Here is a 20,861-nt window from a genome sequence, read left to right as displayed (position 1 = left end):
GTACATGGTTTGTAATTTTCGTAACATTCTTTTTCTCCAAAAACATTCCAACATTTTAATAACATCAACAGTCACAAATGAAATAAAATCTTTAATTTTATTTATGACGATTTGCACTTAATTATTTATTTACACAATTTTAAATCAACAAAAAAATTTTTTGTAAATTCTTTCCACTTGCAGAAGATTTTGAGGTTATATTAATAGCAATTCTTTCAGTTAATCACAAATATATTTTTTATGACAATATTATGGAATTTGATTGAAAATGGCTGTCAAATTCTATGTTAAAAAAATATAAATTTAAGTAAAAACATTTTTAAATTGAAAATAGTTGTTCTTGGATGGGTCTAGGCAGCATCAAAACCTATACTGGATTAAAAGAAGAAACGTCGAAGTTCATCCTTACGTATCCAGATTCTTGCAAAAACATTCAGAATTTAATAAAAGTCACATTTAAGTATGTTATTATTTCCTAGTCTAAAAAATTATCTTTCTCTGCATTTTTATGGCATGAAATGTAATTTTATAGAATATTTTACATTAAAACTCTGAATGCCTATTTAATATTCATCAGAATGCTAAATGATATATGGAAGTTTACAGGTGTGGTTTAAGAAATAAAATAAAATTTCGAAATTATTGTTTTTTGACTAAAAAATTGTTCTTTAAAAAATGACAACTTTGAGCATCTGCAGGGAAGCACCAAGTAGTTTAAAAAGAAAAAATCATTTCAGAATAAGAAAATATGATCAATTTGCAACAGTCTTGCAAATTCAGAACTTTTTATATCGGATTTTTGTAAATCTGGTATTAATGCCACTTTTTGATTAAAACCACTGTGCAATGTCAAGAATCACTTTTATGATGTCAATTGTAGAAAGTTTGATTGGTAACTACTATTCAGTCAAAGTTATTTTTTTAGAGACGAGCTATCACTTTACACCCCAAGTCAGTATTAGTCCCTTAATACTCCAAAGGTTATGGAGTAAAAAACAGGTCAAAATAATCAACAGGACTAAAATATGGTGCAATAATATGGTTCGGATCATATTCAGCAGTAAAAAGAAAATTATCAGAACCACAATCATCTTCAAGAACGAGAATCCACAAATCTGAAGCCTCTTCTCCATCACTATCATTATCAGTACCAGAAACTAAAAAAAAAACACTCAGAAAATGCCTTTGTGATATTAGTGATAAGTCTTTTTTAAATAGTTATTAATATAAACAGTATCTAATACTAATATCAAATAAATTAAATCAAAATAATTTTCATTTCTACTACTAATATATTCTTGAGCCATTTATAGAAGGATTTACTATAAATGGCTAGTTGAGCCATTTATAGAAGGATTTGTCTTTTTCACTGTAAATCATATGCAAATAGTTCATCAAAAGAAAGAAAAATTATGCACATTTCAGTGTTACCATTTATAACTTACCAAAACAGATATTTTAGCACTAAAGGCCATAGTTTTGAAGATTACTTCAACAGAAAAGCTGTAAAAAATATTTTAAATTCTAAATAAAATAATTAAAATTAAATAGGATTACATACATTTGATTTAAATTCTGGAAAAAAGCATTTCTTGCGATTAAAAAAAAGTTCGTACTTGTGATCTCTTAATTAAGGTAAATATCTTAGGTAAACAGAAAAGGCTGCATCTAACTTAAGTGAAAAAATTTTTAATTAAAAAAAGAAATGTTACATGGATATGTGAATACTGTTATCAGAATGCTTTAGTTTAGTTTCTTTCTGTATCTTTAAAATGTAAAATAATGTTATTTAGTGTAAAATTAATTTTCAAATCTTCAAATGCATTATTTTTTCTTCCATCAATTTTATTCTAAATATTTGCATATTGATTTGTCAAGCCCTGGTATACATTATTTATATATATATATATATATATATATATATATATATATATATATATATATATATATATATATATATATATATATATATATATATATATATATATATATATATATATATATATATATATATGTATATATATATATATATATATATATATATATATATATATATATATATATATATATATATATATATATATATATATCAAGCCTTCCAAGAAACTGCATGCGGTTGCATGCCTTGCTCATCCACGCTTATAGTAATTTTTTTTAGACAACTTGACCACGTTTTTATATAGTTAGTGTTTTAAGAATTTGTGGCAAAATAAAGCTAAAAGAAACTTGAGAGAATAAAACAGCAATACTCAAAGAAAAGAACAGAAGACTATATTAAATTGAAAATCTAAATAAAATAAGTTAAAAAAATTGAATATTAAAAAAAAAAAAAAACCAAAATGTTTTACTGTTTTTTTTATTTTTATTTTTAGGGTGTTCGTTATTTTCCACTACCAAAATTGATATAAGTTGAGGAAAAAAGTAGATAAGAATTAGGGATGTACCAGAATTCCATTTCAACTGGAGTTTGTGAAATTCAGATCATTCTGGTTCCGGCGGGAATTATAATATTTCAGGCCAGAATGCTGGAATTTATTTTTGTGATGCAGACTGTGTAAATTAAATCAAAAAATCATTGTCCTACAGGGAAATGAAAGACTATAGGTAAATCTAGGTGAAAAATAAAAAAATTCTTAACAAACATAATGTAATTTTTGGTAAAGCTTCAGTTAAGCGGTCTAAAATAATTTTATTTTTTTGGTTTTTGCACTCTCGTTAGTGGAGGGTTTTTAAGCATGAGGAATTTTAAATGAAATAATAAAAGAAAAAAGATTGCTGCCCTATGCCAATCCCTCAGTCGATGTAGCAGCATGTTCTTGTAGCAGCAGGCTATAAAAAAGTTGATGTAGCAACAGTCCCTTGTAGCAGCAGAATAAAAGATAAAGGATGTAGCAGTACTCCTTTGTAGCAGCAGGATATAAGATAGTCGATGTATGTACTAAAGTCATTAAATATTCTCTACATTTATATTAAAAAGTCACCACTTTGAGCAAGCACAACAAGTGAAAAAATTATTTTAGACCGCTTAACTGTAACTTTGCCTAATTTTATTTGCAGTAATCACTTATGTAAGGATTTCTAAAAGTTTAGGAATATTGTGGTGCAAAAAGTTGCTATCCAGTTTTGGGCAACAAACAAGCTCTTTTTTTTATCAAAAATTATACCTGCCTCTGAGAATAGTCTCATTTTAAATGTTTTTTAACTTTTAAATAGTAAGTATAGGATGCCTAATACAGTAAATATTTCAATTTTAACCTAAATGTAAAAATGTAAAACAAAAAATGATTTTAAATGTAAATATTATGCATGTTAAAACCTTCAATAAATAAAATTATAAGAAACAAATAAAAATAAAACATTAGATTTAAATGAAATAAAAATCAAATTAATGAAATATTATATGTATATATATATATATATATATATATATATATATATATATATATATATATATATATATATATATATATATATATATATATATATATATATTAGGGTTATGACTTTTTGATTTTTTAAAAAAAAAAAATTTCCTGCCATAAATCGATGAAATTTTGTTAGAAAACATTGAAAACATGTTCAGTTCCTCTTGGTTGTAAAAAAAGATCACCTGCAATTAAAATTACGAATCGTCATTTATTTAATCTTGTTACTGCTACTACTAATACGTGTGGCTTTGCTGAAAATCATTTAAAAATTATATAGATTAGAAGTGTTTCAAACTTTAGAACATTTTAGAAAATTCTAGAATATTTTAGATGACTTAAGAACATTCTGGAACAATTTAGAAAATTCTTGAACAATTAAGTATATTCTAGAACAATTTAGAACATTCTGGAACAATTTAGAACACTCTGGAACAATTAAGAATATTCTAGAACAATTTAGAATATTCTAGAGCAATTTAGAACATTCTGGAAAAATTTAGGATATTCTAGAACAATTTAGGCTGTGTATATAAAGCTGCTTATCTTCTGTATAACTATTTCATAGTTATTACAGAAGCAACACATGGCGATGTACAAGCCTAGCGATAGTAGCATTCAGAAGAACTAAGATGTCTGGACTAATAATCTGGTAAAATTTGAAGACTCATAAAAGAAGAATGGTCCCTTTGGAAGAATATTTGCTGGAAGAAAAGTGTAGAATGCCTCTCCAAAAGCAAATTATCAGATGCTACCATTTCCTTGGACCAAAAATCAAAGGAAGAAAGGAGCAATCAGCAGAAATTTCCAAAGAAATCCATTGTGAAAGTATAAACTGAATTTTCCTCATGTATCTGATCAAGTTATATGAGCAAAACTTGATAAAATACTGAAGTGTTATAATGAGTGTGTCAAGCAGGGAAGCTACGAACCCCTTGATGAAATTTTGATATCACTAATGTGGATGGAACGTGGCTATCTTCCAAGGACAAGCGTTTGTGCTATCTCCAAGTGGAAAGCAAAGGAACAGTGGGATACTCTACAGGCCAAGCGGCCAGTAAAGAAACAATCCACCCCTCTAAAAGACAAAAACTTTCTAACAGGTCATCTAACTTATCATCTTACTATCCTGGTTTTAGTGATTCTGACTCTGAGGCTGACGACAGTGAATATGAATGCGATGAGGAAGAAGATGAGACTGCTCCTACACCAAGCAGAAAACATAAAAGTAAAATTGCAGTTAACTTGGCGACCTACACAAGAGTATCAACAAGCAAAGCTGCTACGATGAATTTCACCTATGGAATTCAATACAGATGATTGTTGCAGATACCATCAGTGTTAACACTGGAAAAAAGAATGATGTTGTTGTTATATTGCAATGAATGTTCACAGAGAAATGCATCAACAAACCTTAGTTTATCAGTTGTCAACACCATGTATTAGATAGAATCCTCTGTTTGGTGATAAATGAAGAACTTAGAAGTAAAACACAATTGCCAAACATCGAATATCCATTTGTATCTCAACTGTTGAAGGAGCACGAACAACTGAAAACACAGTTTTATAACAGAGTAGAAGTAATTCTCGAAACGCCAGGCTGGAGAGATGATATGAAATTTTTATTTCATCTCACTTGAGTGTTCCGATTTTTTGATGAAGAGACATTTTCCATTGATCAGGTTTCAGAAATTAACCAACATCAGCAATGTGGGGTGGAATTCCAGAGCTATGCTAGTGATCCTGGCCTTCATTTTAATTCCTTCAATAAGGGCAGTTCTGCAGAGAGTCGATATATATAGTATGGCTGGTTTACAGACAAACTGTACAACAAAAACGACTTTAATAACTTGACTGAAGTACTGAATCCATACAAAAAGGCTTTAAGCTCTTTGAAAAATCACTGGAAGCAAGAGCCATCCATATTACAGATCCCCAGAAGTCCCCAGTAATCAATGCCCAGAGCGTGCAATTAAAGTAATGAAGGAAATGTATTCGTCATGCAAAAATAAAGACAAATTGCACCTTCTATTTCTTCTATGCAACAAGCAAGAGCAAGGTCAACGGTCTGAGTCATTGTTGGATTGAAAATTTATTGTATTACATGACTACGACATTCTAAATACATTTGATTGCATAGTTGTACTTATGTCAAAATCGATTTTTCAATGGCAGGTTGAACTTTTTTCAAAAGATATGTGAATAATAGTTCATTTCGTGCTTTTTAGGTAAAAGTTCATCAAACTGCAATTCAGGAGCGTGGGGTTGAAAAAAAAGTCATAACCCTAATGTATATATATATATATATATATATATATATATATATATATATATATATATATATATATATATATATATATATATATATATATATATAAATATTATAGGTTATAAATATATATTATGTAGCCATGATGCTGAGGTGCAGGCTTTCACTTTCATTCTTGAAGGTAAAAAATTACATAAATTACAATTTTTTTAACAATTCCAGCAAATCAGGTTCCGGCTGGAATTCAAAATTTCCAATCCGGTACACCACTAATAAGAATATAACAAAAATAAAAATATTTTTTGATATACAATTTTTTTGCTACTTTTTTCAGTCAGTATGATAAGGAAATACTTTATAATTTGTTCTAGAAACATGGAAAATTTTAAAATTTGTTTTTACACAGGAATGCAAGAAAACTAATTGCTATTTATTTGTAAAAAAAAAAATTTTTTTTTTTCCACAAGTTTTTTATGTAAAGAAATAAAAAATCATTAATACTAATATTTAAATATAAAATATTTTGTTGTTTTCAATACCTCAATTGAAATAGTCTTCACTTTTGTATGAGCATCCAAATTGCATTTAAACATTTAGTTTATTTCCTGATGAACTATTGTTATTGACAGTGCTCCAAAAGCTTGTGGGCTAGTGCATTGTTAATTTACTGAACTTTTTGAATGAATTGTTTAGAAGCCTATTTAAAACTTTTTTTTAAGTTTTTAAATTCCATTTTTTAAACAGTGCACTCGTTATGTCCATTATCTCTAGTAATTCGTATTAAGATTGGAGATTGGGCAATATAAAAGAAGCAATTTCAGGCATTAAAGAAACCATGTTATTCTTTTATTTAACATATTTCATCATTACAAAATTTATAAATCAAATAATATATTTTACAAATAAATTATTTCTTTTTTTATTTTCCTATTATATAAGTATTGAAAAAAAAACGTCCAATACAGCAAAAACATTTTTATAAGTGAAAAGAGGTACAAAACAAATAAATGTAAGAAAAAAAATTAACAAAATTTTTCATAGTTCTAGTGTACATAGCAAAGTAGTTTCTTATTTATTTGGACTGATAAAAATCGTGAATAAATTGCATATCTAAACTTTCAATTGTTGTTCAAATCGTTATAAAAGATGTTTTCTTCAACAACAACTCTAAAATAAAAATGATACAAAAGTTGTATAAAAACTTTATTAAAATTTGTTTTGTTTTTTTTACTTTTTTTTACTATTAAATGTTCTATTTTATTTAATTAAACTTGATATTTCGTTACAATTTTGTTTCCTTTTTTTAGCGAATTATTGAAATGCTTTATAAGTTAAAAGATGCAAACTGCTGTGGTCAGTGTGTCTAAAAAAATTACATTAAATGTGGACGAACAAGGCGTGCAACCGCACACGCTTCTTGGAAAGACTTGATATATATATGTGTGTGTGTATATATATATATATATATATATATATATATATATATATATATATATATATATATATATATATATATAAAATTAGGCCTCAACAAGAATAAATGAGTGCACAAAGGTTAAAATGCCTGTTTAAAATGGATTTGAGGAATGATGTGAGCCACCCGCATTGATTGTGCTTGCGTAGACAATCAACATTTTTCGCAGGCTTTTTTGATATTTAAATAAAAAAGCTCATAGAGAAAATAAAATGTTTATGATAATTGATTATGTTTTAGTCATAGTTTTTTTTATTTGCTCTCATGTTTTTTATCATATAAATACATCAGAGAAACAATCGTCAGCAACAGTTATTTTTTCGATATTTATATTTATTCAAGCATTGTAACATTTTCTAGAAAAGTTTATTAAAAAGAACACTGCATCTGACTAAATTTTTTCAACTCTTTGTATATATTTATACTGCTTTTTTATTGATCATTTTAGATCGATATTAATCTTTCATTACTCTTCATTGTGAAATTTTTTTTCTAAATTGGAAAGTTTAAAAATTGCACTGAAGTAACTCCAAGCGAGAAAACAAGTAGTTATAAGAAAAGGCTTTGTAATTAAAACTTAAATAAAACTGTAATTAAAAGTTTAAAGTTGTTTTTGTGTTAAAATATAATAAAATGTAACACATAACATAAAATGTAACAAAAACAATTTTAAAAGTAATAAACTCAATTTTTATAATTTTTTTTTTATAATTAAAACTATAAAACTATAAAAATATCGCATATTAAAAAGTTCTTTCATTTTCTAGAATAAATAGTTTTTGAAGGTTAATTTTATATTCTATTTAAAAAAGTTTTCAATTAATAATAGAAAACTAAAAAATTAAAAATTTAAATTTTTGAGAACTATTAAAGCTATATAGTTCTTTTGTCCTCTACCCAATTGACTATGAAAACAACTGGATCTTTAGGTAAAAAAAAGTGTCTTACAACAGCTCATTTGTGGTCAGTTTTACAACGAGTGTAGCATTTTTTACCAATTTGTGATAATTCATGATTAGGTTAATTTAATCAAATGTATATCAAAACTTGAATATGCAGTAAAGAGAGCAAAAGGTGGATTTATTGACAAAAAAAAAAAGCATAAGTTTTTTTGTTTGTATTATGTTTCTTAATCTTATCTTAGTTGCAGGTAAAAAAAAACCATAAACTGAAAAAAGTAACAAACTTAAGGAATGATAAAGTAAATAAAGGATAAGCCAGAGAAATTAGAAGCATAAAACTGATATATTTTTTAATTTAGGAGCTTCTCAATTAATAGTTCAAACTTAATTAATTTAAAATTATTTCAAGTAATAGTTTAAAATTAATAATTTTTCTTATAGGCCAGGTTGATGTAGCGCATAGGTTGATAAGTTGTGTTATTTATGAGGTGCAACTGTTATATCGGCATTGGTAGAGGGTTCAAATCCAACCAATAAATAATTTTTTTAAATGTTTTATTTGCTTTGTATACAGAAAATATCAAAGTTTCAAGTTTTTAAATATTTAGGTTTCGAAGTAATTAAGCTTGAATTAAAAACTTTGAAACTTCAATTTTTTCTTAGTTCTTTGTAGTGAAACATTTTTAAATTAAAATAAAAACATTAATTTTAGGCTTTCATTTTTTCTGGTTTATTTTTTATTCATTTTATCATTTGATTTAATTTTTTTTAGTTTTTATTTCTCTTTTCAGTTTAATTTTAGTTTAAGTTTCATTTGTTTAAGTCGCACATTTTTTAAACACGCTAACTTAAAACATGCAATGAGTCTTGGCCAAGTCAAAGTATTACATGAGTAGTCAGATTGTAAATATTGCAGTTAGATAAGTGATATACAAATACAGGGCGTTTGTATAATTAAACCTAAGTCCTACTACAATAATGGAACCAGTGTTCTTGCTTCAAAAAATGATAGGCTATGGAACTTAAAGTGTCCTGGGTTTTTCCAATTACATCGAAAGATCTAAAAACATTTTAATAAATTGTAGTCTTTTTATTTCTGTTTTATATATTTTTAAAAGGTAAACAAATTCTATCTGTTGACCAGCTTTGCATCACTTCTTCATCTATTAGGCTGGTGTAGATGTATTTGTAATACATTGTTTTCAGTTAAGGATTTTGAATGCTGGATCTTCTTGACTCATTGCATGGGTTTTGCTTGTGTCTCATTCTATTATCTCTTAATGAGGGTATAGCTCACCTCAGAAAACCTATTTTGGATATTAGATCGTAAAGGAGAAAATGTCGTAATTCTTATGGAAGTGCATTGTAAACTGTTTATACGATGTAATAGAAAACTGCAAAATGATGAACAATTTAAATGCAAAATGATTAATTATTTATAGAGTGAGGCAGGTCGTTAATATATAACCAAAACAGTAAAGGCTCTAGAATATATAATAAAATCAGTTAAGGCTCTAGAGTTATTAAGTATGGTGTCATTAATTGAGACAAACTGAGTACGATTGTTAATATAGGATGAAAACCAATCATTAGCGATACCCTGTATACCATAGTGATACAATTTTTCAATTAAAATCTTATGGTCAACTGTATCAAATACTTTTTGGAGATCAATAAAGACACCACAAGCAAAAGAACCACTTTCAATTGCACCACAAATCATTTTAGTAATGCTAATAAGTGCATGGGAAGTAGTAAACAAAATCCAAACTGGCGACCGTAGAGAATTATCAAGAAAGTTGTAGATACAAGAATGCATTAATTTTTCAAGAATTTTGCTGATATTAGATAATAATAATATTGGTCTATAGTTATTGCAGTCAAGTTTTTCGTATTTTTTATGAATTGGTTTAACAAATGCAGTTTTTAAAATATTAGGGAATATTCCAGTAGCGAATGAGAGATTAAATAGTTTAGAAAGTACTGAAGAAATATCACTAGCAAGAAGTTTTAGAATAAAGGTTGGAATGCTGTTTGGACCAGAAGCCTTGCCATCATTTAGAGAAAGAATAACTGATATTATTTTGTTTTTTTCAGTAGGTTTAATGAAAAAAGAGTTAGGGTTTGATGTTTTTAAATACTTATGGAAGTCAGTAAGAGATGAATGAATATTTTTTTGCAGTTCTTCAGGGATTAAAATAAAAAAGGAGAAAATTTCCAAGATTTTAACTGGATCATTTATAATGGTATTGTTTGAAGATATACAAGATAGATATCATTCGAACGTATAATCAAAAGAGTTCTAAACTCTTCCATGTAGCTCTCAAACTATTGCTATTGGTAGTAAAGTAGTTAGAAAAGCGTTTTGTTTTTTTTGCTTCTTCGAATAAGTGTTACAAGTAAAGTTTTATAGGTTTTGTAAGAATTATAGTTCTAGGTTTTCAAGAATTAGTTTGTCACGAATGTTTAATGTTTTAAGGAATTTCTTAAAAATATTTTTTCGTTTTTTTTATCGAGGTTAAAATTGCTGAAGTAATCCATGGTTTAAGGCTCCGACTTAATCACAACACTTAGTTTTTTAGCTGTGCGTATTTGTCAAGAAGAGTGTAAAAGCTAGTGAAGAAATCTTCATATGATTTATTTGTATTACTATTGGAAACTTTGATTACTTTATCCCAGTTGATTTTCAAGTAATTATTCCTGGATTCTTCACTATTTAATTTTTTGAAGTTTCGAAGAAGAATGTTACTTTTACGAGAATTAATATTTCTTTTTTTAAAAGATGAATAGATTAGAAACTGTTGCAAATGATCCGATATTCTAATAGTTAGATTGCTGAAAAAATATCTTTAGAAGTTGAATCAGAAAATATATTATCAATTAAAGTACTTGAGTGGTTGGTAATTCTTGTCGGTAAAGATATAAAAGAAAGAAAGTTGTTTGAAACAATGGTGTTCAAATATGCTGAATTATCTAAGTTTGTTTTTATAAAATCTGTATCGCTCATTATAAAGATAGTTTTATTTTTTTCAAATAAAACTATCTTTATAATGAGTTTTTCAAATAGAATAGCTAGATATGAAACAATAAATTCATTAATATCCATGTTAGGATGGCGATAAACACAGCCTACTATGATATTAGACTTTTTAGGGAAAATGATTTCAACAAATACAGAGTCTAAGAATTGGAGTTAATACATAAGTAAATCATTTCTAGATTTATAAACTAGTTTATTAGAAATATAAAGTAAGCGCCTCCAAATGAAGTTTTTGTTGGAGTATGTTCATAAACATATCCACTAAGATTAATTGGAGTTGTTAGGAGTAAATCAGGTTTCAGCTTAGTTTCTGTAATTCCGATTATACTAAATTCATAATTTATTAGAGATAAAAGTGAGGTTAATTCATCAAAATGTTTAACTAATGAAGCAGTATTTAAATGAAATAGAGAAAAACAATTAATATTGATGTTTGATGAGTTGAATTTTTCAATGTCTATGTATTTACAACTGATTGAATTCTCAACTATATTCGTATCATCATCATCGTTGTTATATAGCTGATAAGTAAAATAATTATTAAGTTGATTAAAAGTATCAGATTCTTGGGAGCAGGGAAAGAGAGAAAGGTCATTTGGTAGATTATTGAGATGTAATATATTGTCAATTGAAGTTTGAAAATATAGTTCATTATCCGATATAGAGTTAAAAGGAAAAGTACTGTTGCAGCATGTAATACAGAGCCAATAATTTATGGAAGAGTTTTTTAATAAACTAAGATCATTATTATTTAAATAACTCATTTCTTGTGGATTGAACTTAGGCAGTGGTTGCATTGAAGTGAATGATGATTAGCATGAAAATTTTTATCACAAATTTTGCAGAGTTTACACATAATAAGTAGAAATTTATTTAGAAATAAAGATATTGATATTAATAAGATTATTACAACAGAAACAATATAACAATAGTAGTAACTATTCGATAATATAACAGTGATGAAGTTTATGATAAAAATGTTAACAATATAACAATAATAATGGATAATAATAACAACAATAATAATAACAATCTTAAAAATAGCAATAATAATAACAATAGTGACAGTGATAACAAAAGTAGTAGTAGTAATGTATAATAAAAATATAAATTCTATAAATATGACTAACGCTTAATAATAAAAAATACAATTATATAGCTAATAATAATGTAATTAACAATAGATATGATAAAATGATCAAATAGATATGTAAAAAAGAAAATAAATTGAATGAGCTAAAAAAAAAAAATAAAAACAGTAAAATAAAAATAAAAAAGTTAATACAACTTCAAATATAACCATGAGTTCTTAAACTTCTTTATTTATTATTCTTCTTACTTGACTTCCTGATGGATGGCAAGTAATTAAAAGTTCTTTTTCTAAATTCGAATTTCTTTGTTGTTTTTTCGTCTTTTTTTCTTCTTTTTTTATCTATAAGCAGGTATATTTCCGTCGCATTCAATTCAAACACTTTATTTAATTAGTTATTTATTGAATAATTTATAACTGAAGTAAATTTTTTTAAACAAACAATTTTTTTTTTGAAGTTAACTTTTTGACTTTTATATATAATTTGCTAATGCATTTGAATAAAAAGAATAAGGTTTATCAATATCTTCTTTTATATTGATAAATTCTTTTTATTCAAATAATTTCTTTCTTCTTTTTTTTTTTTTTTCTTTCTCCTATAAACCGATAGACACATCCGCCATTTGCGAACACCTTGCAATGAGTATGAATTACTATTATCATGTTATGTTGCTTCTCTTTCTCTTTTCTATAAACACTATAATGGGTGCTGCTTTAAAGAGCTAGTGTCTCTAGTGCCATCTAGTAAAATTCATTCTTGTGTTACTTGTCATTCAATTAAGTCTCATCTTTTTACTGTGACTGTTCTTAAGTGCTCCAAAAAATTTTTCCTCAAACATCAGTTCTTTGGAATTTGCTAACTTCATCTTGTTTTCCTGATTCATATAATTTGCAATTTTTAAAGTTGTCTGTTGATCGTTATCTATACTTCATAAGCTTTATCTTTTCTCTTCCAGTAACTTCCAACTCTAATAGGGGTTGCTTGCAAGTGAAGATGTTTAATATGTATATATATATATATATATATATATATATATATATATATATATATATATATATATATATATATATATATATATATATATATATATATATATGTATATATATATATATATATATGTATATATATATATATATATATATATATATATATATATATATATATATATATATATATATATGTATATATATATATATATATATATATATATATATATATAAATATATGTTTTCCATCTTTTTATTGAACCATTTTGTTGCATAACAAATCTTTTTAAAAATTAATAGAATTTAAAAAAATGCTCCAGTTTTAAAAGTCTTTTTTCTTTTTAGAAAAAGCCACAAATGAGTGTAATATTTCTGAGGATTGGCAGTCTTACATGGATATTTGTGATCAAATTAAAGCACAACCTAATGGGTAGGTGTAAGTTTTATTTAAAAAGTCTTTTTATAAAAGGTTGTTTTTTTTTTTTTTTATAAAAAATACATTACAATAAAGTATTACAAAATTAGAAGAAATATAAATATTGGAAAATTATAGATACAAATTAATAAAACTACTAAAATATATAAGAGTTTTCAATTGAATTAGGTAAGTGTTAATTTTTCATTTTTTGTGTATTTTTAAGTTGTTATTTTTAAGTTGTTATTTTTAAGTTGTTATTTTTATTGAAAATGAATAATAATTACATTGTAAAATTTATAACTTATAATTTATATATAATACACCATTATTATTATCTAGTCCAAAAGAAGCATTAAAGTATATTATGAAAAGATGTTCTAATCCAGTTCCACATGTGGCCATGCAAGCTCTTACTGTAAGTAAAATCGTAGTAAATTAAGCCACTTAATTGTAATGTATATTAAGTTTTAGTTTTTATAGAAACATCAAGATAAACTATTTCTTAATATGGCTTTTTATGAAAAATTTGTATTAAAGTTGTTAGGCAAATTAAAATTAACACAGTTAAGTAAGTAATTTTTTTTTAGAAGTGACAAACTATTTTTATGTGTTCACCAATAACAATGCACCATAAACTGATACAAAAATTAATTAGTTTTCTAGTATTATTCATAAATTAATTTTGTTGTTGGGGTTTAGTAATAGAATATTTTAGTAGCCATATGTTTTATGGTATTAATGTTAAATTGCATTATAAAAGTTAACATTATTATTGGAATTTTGACGATTTAGAAAAAAATTTTAATATATATTTGCACCAGCCTACAAATTGGTTTGAAAATTAGCAGTCAATCAGCGAAAAATTGTAAAATAACCCTGAATGAAAAATTATTATTAGAAAAATACCATTTAGCATCAACTCTGATAACCATTATAATTATATTTTGGTTGAACTTTTAAAACAGTTTTCCAGTCATATTTTATGTGTTTCACATAACGTATATTGCTGAAGCTTATTGTTTATCAAAAAATCTGCCTTCTGCCTCATTTATTCGATTTTTCTGCCTCATATATAATCTATTTATGGTTTTGTATGTAAGATTTATACATTTGTAATATTTTTTTTTTGTTACAATTATTTGGCAAGCTTTCTTTTTTATGGGAACCAAATAAAACATTTCTTATAGAAATTTTTTTTTGTAAATTCGCCTCCCCAAGGCTGAGAAGGCCACTACAGACAGAGGCTGCTCAATTGTGGTTATAACCTTCTCTCAACTCTATAACTCCAAAACACGAACCTTGAGAAACAAGGCCACTACACGAAGAAACTAGTTGAGCGCGGTACTACCAGGGGCGTGGTGGGAATTGAACTAGGATATGGACAATGCAGTGTTCCATCTAATTTTATTTTTAGGTATTTAAATTGAAGTAATATTAATATTATTATGAATTAAATTATTTAGTTCCTATTTATGAGGTTCTTAAACGCATGACTAATAAAAACTTTGAACTTTTTTTTCTTTAATAAAAATAGGTGAAAATGTCTGTAGTATACTAAAAAAAAATTATCTGCCATGCCTTAAATGTATGCATTTGCAAATAATATCATAAAATTATAAAATATTATGATAATTAATTATAACTTGAAAAAATAAAGCATACTCATTTATGAATTTCAAAGTATGTAATTTATATTAATTGTTATATGTTTATTTAAATTTGTATATATATAGATAATGTGGGGTAACATTGGCAGGTGGGTATAATAGTCAAGTGTTAGATTAAATGTTTTTAAAAATTGAATCAATAAAAGCATGAATAGTGAACTCGATACTTTATAAGATGTTTTTTAATTTTCCTATAAAATTTTTCTTAGCTTCTTGCAACATGTGTCAATAACTGTGGTAAATCTTTTCATTTGGAAATATGTTCAAGGGAATGGACTAATGATGCCAAAAACCTGATTACCAAAGTAACAAGAATTCTTTATTGTAATTTAAAGTTCTTTAAATTTATAGTATACATGTATGTTTTGGACAATGTGTATTTTATACACATTGTCCAAACACAATCAATAGTATAATATATTTTTTATTATTATAATAATATATTAATATAGTAATACAAATATAATAAATGTATAATATATTTATTGTTTAATAGATTACTGTATAATTTACCTATGTTTTAGAGTCACGAGAAAGTATCATTCAAATTAAGAGAGTTAATTAAGAAATGGGCAGAAGATTTTAAGAACGATCCGCAGCTAAAGTAAGATTTTCTTATGTTGTATGGTAAGAGTTTTTGACTGTTAAAAAGTTGCTGTTTATAAGGTAACAAATTAAACAGTTTCAATTCAAAACAAATCAAGTTAATCTATTGTTCTTTTACCAAAGTCTAATAATTTCTTATCCTGTCCATGCATTCTAAGACTAAAAAAAGCTTACCAATCTTACAATATGAAAAAATAAGATTTTAAATAAATAATTTTGTTTTAGTTAAGAACCAAATGATTAATAAGGTTGGTGTCACTCAAACAGATTTCTGCTGGAGTGACACCAAACATCTTTTAGTGTAACTGTTCATTAATGTTCAAAAACGTTTTATTTATCAGCTTTTTTCCATGAACATCTGTGCTTTAGAAGTATAAAGTCTTTAGCTACATGCTTTCTTTCTCTTATTTCTTTTAACTCTCAACTTAATTAGTGCTTGCATACTTGTTGAGAGTTTATTTAACAAAAATAAAAAATAATAATATAATAATTTTAATTATAAAAACGACACAAAAATAAATAAAATAACAGTAAGAATAAAAATGAAAATATTTCAAAAAATTAATAATAAAAATAATAGAAATTGAATATAAGTTTTGCAACTTCACAAAATACATAATAATGAACACTATATAATATATACAATACCAACACTTTCAACCCTAATGAAAAAAATTTAAATTAACTTTTTTTATACCAAATATACAACTTGTACTGTGACTATTGCATACTTAATATTATGAAGGATGAAAAAAAAAAAAGAAATTAAATGAGGTTTCAAAAAGTGAGAATAGTTGCTAACAAAAGACCCTTGAAAAATAATAAGGAAAAAAGTTAAAGACAATAAATATAAGTTCACGCACAATAATAATACCTCTAGTTACAATAGATATGTATTTGAGCAATAAAAAGTTGACTCTGATATCTATATTGACAAAGTTATAAAAAGAATTAAAATTTTTTTGATAAAATTTTTTTCTTTTTTGTATACAAATATTCTTATCTTATTATTCGTTTTATAAAAGTTTCTAAATTTGTATTTGAACATCCTTTATTTTTTCATTCTGTTTTTTTTTTTTTTTTAATGTAATTCACCTCCCAAGGTTACTACAGTTGAGGAGGCTACTCTATTGTGGTTATAACCCTTTCTCAACTCTTTAAACTCTGTAAACCCTCTCTCAACTTTGTAAACAAATGCAATCCTCACAAGATGTTAAAATTTAAGATATATAGAAATGATTTTTTTTTTTATTAGTGTTTGTGAATCTGTTGCAGTAAAATAATGGCACATAAAAGTCAGTCTGAGACTGCCATGTGACACCTTATACATATCTTATGTTTATTATTCCATAGTTAACTATCCCTTGTCAATTATTTACAAATTGAGTTGTTTTATAGCTCTCTTAAAAAAATTAGTGCTATTATTTTTTTTTACTTTTCTGAAAATTAAATTATTATCACAAAAAGTTATATAAAATTAATTTGAATATAAACATAAGCAAACTTATGTTATAAGAATTATTGTTTTATTTTTGTTTGCTTTCAGTTTAATGTGTCAATTTCAAAAAAAGTTAAAAGCAGATGGATTGTTGAGTGATTCTATTGAGGTAATGATTTTAAATTTTCTTTTTTGTGCCTTTCAATTAGAAACAATGTATTTTATATATTGTTTATGTTAAAAATGAAAGAACTGCAATATTTTATCTGAAGACTAACTCCTTATTTTTTATTATTTGCACATGGTGTAAATTTTGATTTTTTTTTACTAACAAAATGTTCAATAGTAAATATTTTAATGGAATATAAAATTCATAAGTTTAATGGGATATAAATCAAAAATATAAGGAGAAAATGTTGTTGCACTTGTTTATTTTTCTGTAAATTTTTTTACCCATTTTAATGTTATTTTATTATTTTACTTCCAGCAAGTTCTTTTTAATCACAGAATATAGAAAAGATTTTTCATTGAAATTGTTTTTATGGATGCGTTGAAGAAGTTTTTTTTTCCAACATTACTAAAAATATGCTTTTAAAAATTAACTAATTTTATTTAGTTTAAAAATGAACAAAATCAAACTGAGATGAAATAATTATTTATTTTTGATGACTTTTTTTATAAGGTGTAGGATGTATAGTGGGTACAGGGTGTATAGTGAGAAGTTATTGTTTATTAAGCTATTATTTAATTTTATACAATTAGAAACATATTCAAGGTTTTATTATCAGGTAAAGACAAATTTTCTCCTTGTTTTTCTAATAAAATTTAATTTAAATTTATTAGTATGGGTGAGATTAGTTCTAGTTTCCATTTGTGTGATTTCAATCTATCATCAATATAATGATCACCATTCCCCCGATTTCTTGTATCAATTAATTGTTATACACTCATGTATCAATGCTTATTACAGTGTGTTTAGATGTTTTTTTTTTTATAAAGTAAACACAATATTCTTCAAGTTAAAATTTTAAGCATTAACATAAGCAACAGAAAAATTAGTGCATGCTTTATCATCAAAAGTCAAACATCAACTCTAATTAATCTAAATAAATGCAACTTCTTTTAAATAATTTTTTAAATTAATTTTTAAATAGTAAAATGTAACATATATGAAAAAAAAGTATAAAAATATGAAAAAAATATAAAAATTATCAAGGTAGCAGCTATTATGAAAAAAGTTTAATTAAGAGTTTAATTATATTTTGTCTTTAAAAGAAACCTTCAAAATTACCATCTATATCCTCAAGCAATGAATTGAATTTCAAAGAAGATCTAGATCTTGCCATTGGTAAGGTTCTTTAACTTATTATTGTATTTTTTTTTAATCTAAATTAACAAAAACATTTTTTAATTGGATATATAATTATTTATCAGTTGATAAATGTATTTTTAAAAAACACGCATATATATATATGTATATATGTGTGTGTGTATATATATATATACATATACATATATATATATATATATATATGTATGTATATATATATGTATATATATATATATATATGTATATATATATATATATGTATATATGTGTATATATATGTATATATGTGTATATATATATATATATATATATATATATATATATATATATATATATTTATTTATACACTATTTAGCTTTGTCACTTCAAGAAAGTAATGGGAGCAAGGTATTTTTTTAAATTATTAAAAAATTTTTGTTACTGTTTTTTTAACTTTTTTAGTTTTATTCTTTTATTTCAGCAAACTTCAAAATCAACTACCATATACCCAACTATGAGCCAAGCTTTGATTCCAAATCAAGAAACGGTATTCTATAGTATATATTAATTTACAAAGAAAAAAAAAGAAAAAAAACTAGAAATGATTGACTAGTAAACCAGCTGCTATTCTGTTTTAATCTTGTTTTTGATAAATAAATTGTTCTAATTGGTTGTACTTCACAGTTAATAATTTGTTGTGCAATTTACCCCTTAGATTAAATTAACAATAATTTACCAGATTATATAATAACATATAAACATTGCCATATATTACAAACCAGTTTTTGTTAAAATTAAACTCAGCTTTCATACTTTTATTCTAATATCTCATTAATTTACTTTTAAGTTTGTTTGATGACCCAACTTGTTTCTTAAATTACCATTTAAATTACCAAAATAAATTAACATAATTGTTTCAAGATTTTTCACTAAAATTAAATTCAGATTTTTTATTAAATTATTTTATAGAACAACTTTTATTATATTTGTTTCTGATTTTTTATTTTATTTTCAACATCTTCACTTCCAATAAGGCTGCAAGCAACCACTATTAGAGTTGGAAGTTACTGGAAGAGAAAAGATGAAGTTTATTGAGCAAGATTACCAGGTGACTTAAAAGATTGCAAACTATATGAAACAGGAGAACATGATAAAAGGAGTGAATTTCAAAGAACTGATATTCAAAGAAAAAAACTAGGTGAATAAGAATTTTTGGACCACTTAGCAACAGTCACAGTAAAAGAATGAGACACTAGTCTCTTGTGCCATCTACTAAACCTTCAAAACCACCAACTAAACCTACTGCGCCTTCACCATCTACTAAACCTACTGCACCTTGTCTAAAAAAGAAAGGGCATCATTGGAAGATCTGCCCCAAATATGGCATTAGTATTCTGTACAAGGACAATTTGAGATTTATAAAGATAAAAAATAGAATCCTAAGTAAATGGCGAGCACAATAAAGAGATGCAACCTTAGCAGATGCTAATTTTGCAATCAATTTGGTATATGGTTTCCAAGAAAGATTGGAAGTAAGAGTTAATTGTAGAAGACAAAGGGTAGATGACTCATTGAGTAAATTTCCATTCATAAATATAGAAAGATCTAGATTGTTGTAATAGCGATTAGCTAAAAAAAATTGAATTTTATCTGAGTTAAAGTTCACCAGCTACTGAGAGCCCCATGCTGTAGCAGAAGTGAGATCCTTTTCAAGCTCAAATGCCCCCTCCCAGCAATCAGAGAGTGTTAGCTTCTTATCAAGACAAGAATAAATGGTAGTATCATCAGTGAACAATGCCACCTTAGATGTGAGAATATCTGGGAGATTATTAATGTAAATTAAAAATAGTATAGGGCCAAGAATAGAACCTTGAGGAACCCCTGAAATTACAGGATATGAAGAAGAGTGCTGTCCATCAAGGACAACTTTTATACTAAGATTGACAAGGAAGGATTCAATTATCTTAAAGATGTTACCTGATACACCGTAAGAAGAAAGTTATCGAGAAGACCAGCATGTCAAACTTTATCAAAGGCTTTAGAAATGTCAAGAGAGCGATAACCTTAACCGCTCCATATCTATCAAATACATGATAAAACCTTTTGGTTATTACCGTCAGCAAAAACCTTGCTTATAATAGGAAGAAGACTAATGGGATGGTAGTTAGACAAGTCAGATGGCTCTCCAGAATTTTTGAAAATAGGCTTAACAAATGCAGCTTTCCAGCAGGCTGGA

General features: G+C 25.7%; 1 protein-coding gene across 1 annotated transcript in view; it reads left to right on the top strand.

Moving 5' to 3' along the window:
* LOC101236057 (signal transducing adapter molecule 2) overlaps nucleotides 1-20,861 on the top strand; it is a 45,846-nt gene that overhangs the window by 2,977 nt on the left and 22,008 nt on the right. Inside the window, exons 2-9 of the mRNA XM_065795699.1 lie at nucleotides 13,533-13,617; nucleotides 13,945-14,020; nucleotides 15,482-15,577; nucleotides 15,797-15,876; nucleotides 17,425-17,485; nucleotides 18,592-18,664; nucleotides 19,002-19,033; nucleotides 19,107-19,172. Coding sequence (XP_065651771.1) covers nucleotides 13,533-13,617; nucleotides 13,945-14,020; nucleotides 15,482-15,577; nucleotides 15,797-15,876; nucleotides 17,425-17,485; nucleotides 18,592-18,664; nucleotides 19,002-19,033; nucleotides 19,107-19,172 — 569 coding nt within the window. The remainder of the gene's footprint in view (nucleotides 1-13,532; nucleotides 13,618-13,944; nucleotides 14,021-15,481; nucleotides 15,578-15,796; nucleotides 15,877-17,424; nucleotides 17,486-18,591; nucleotides 18,665-19,001; nucleotides 19,034-19,106; nucleotides 19,173-20,861) is intronic.

Source organism: Hydra vulgaris, chromosome 04 (genome assembly GCF_038396675.1).
Source record: "Hydra vulgaris chromosome 04, alternate assembly HydraT2T_AEP".
Taxonomy (NCBI): Eukaryota; Metazoa; Cnidaria; class Hydrozoa; order Anthoathecata; family Hydridae; genus Hydra; species Hydra vulgaris.
This window is presented reverse-complemented; position numbering and strand designations above follow the sequence as displayed.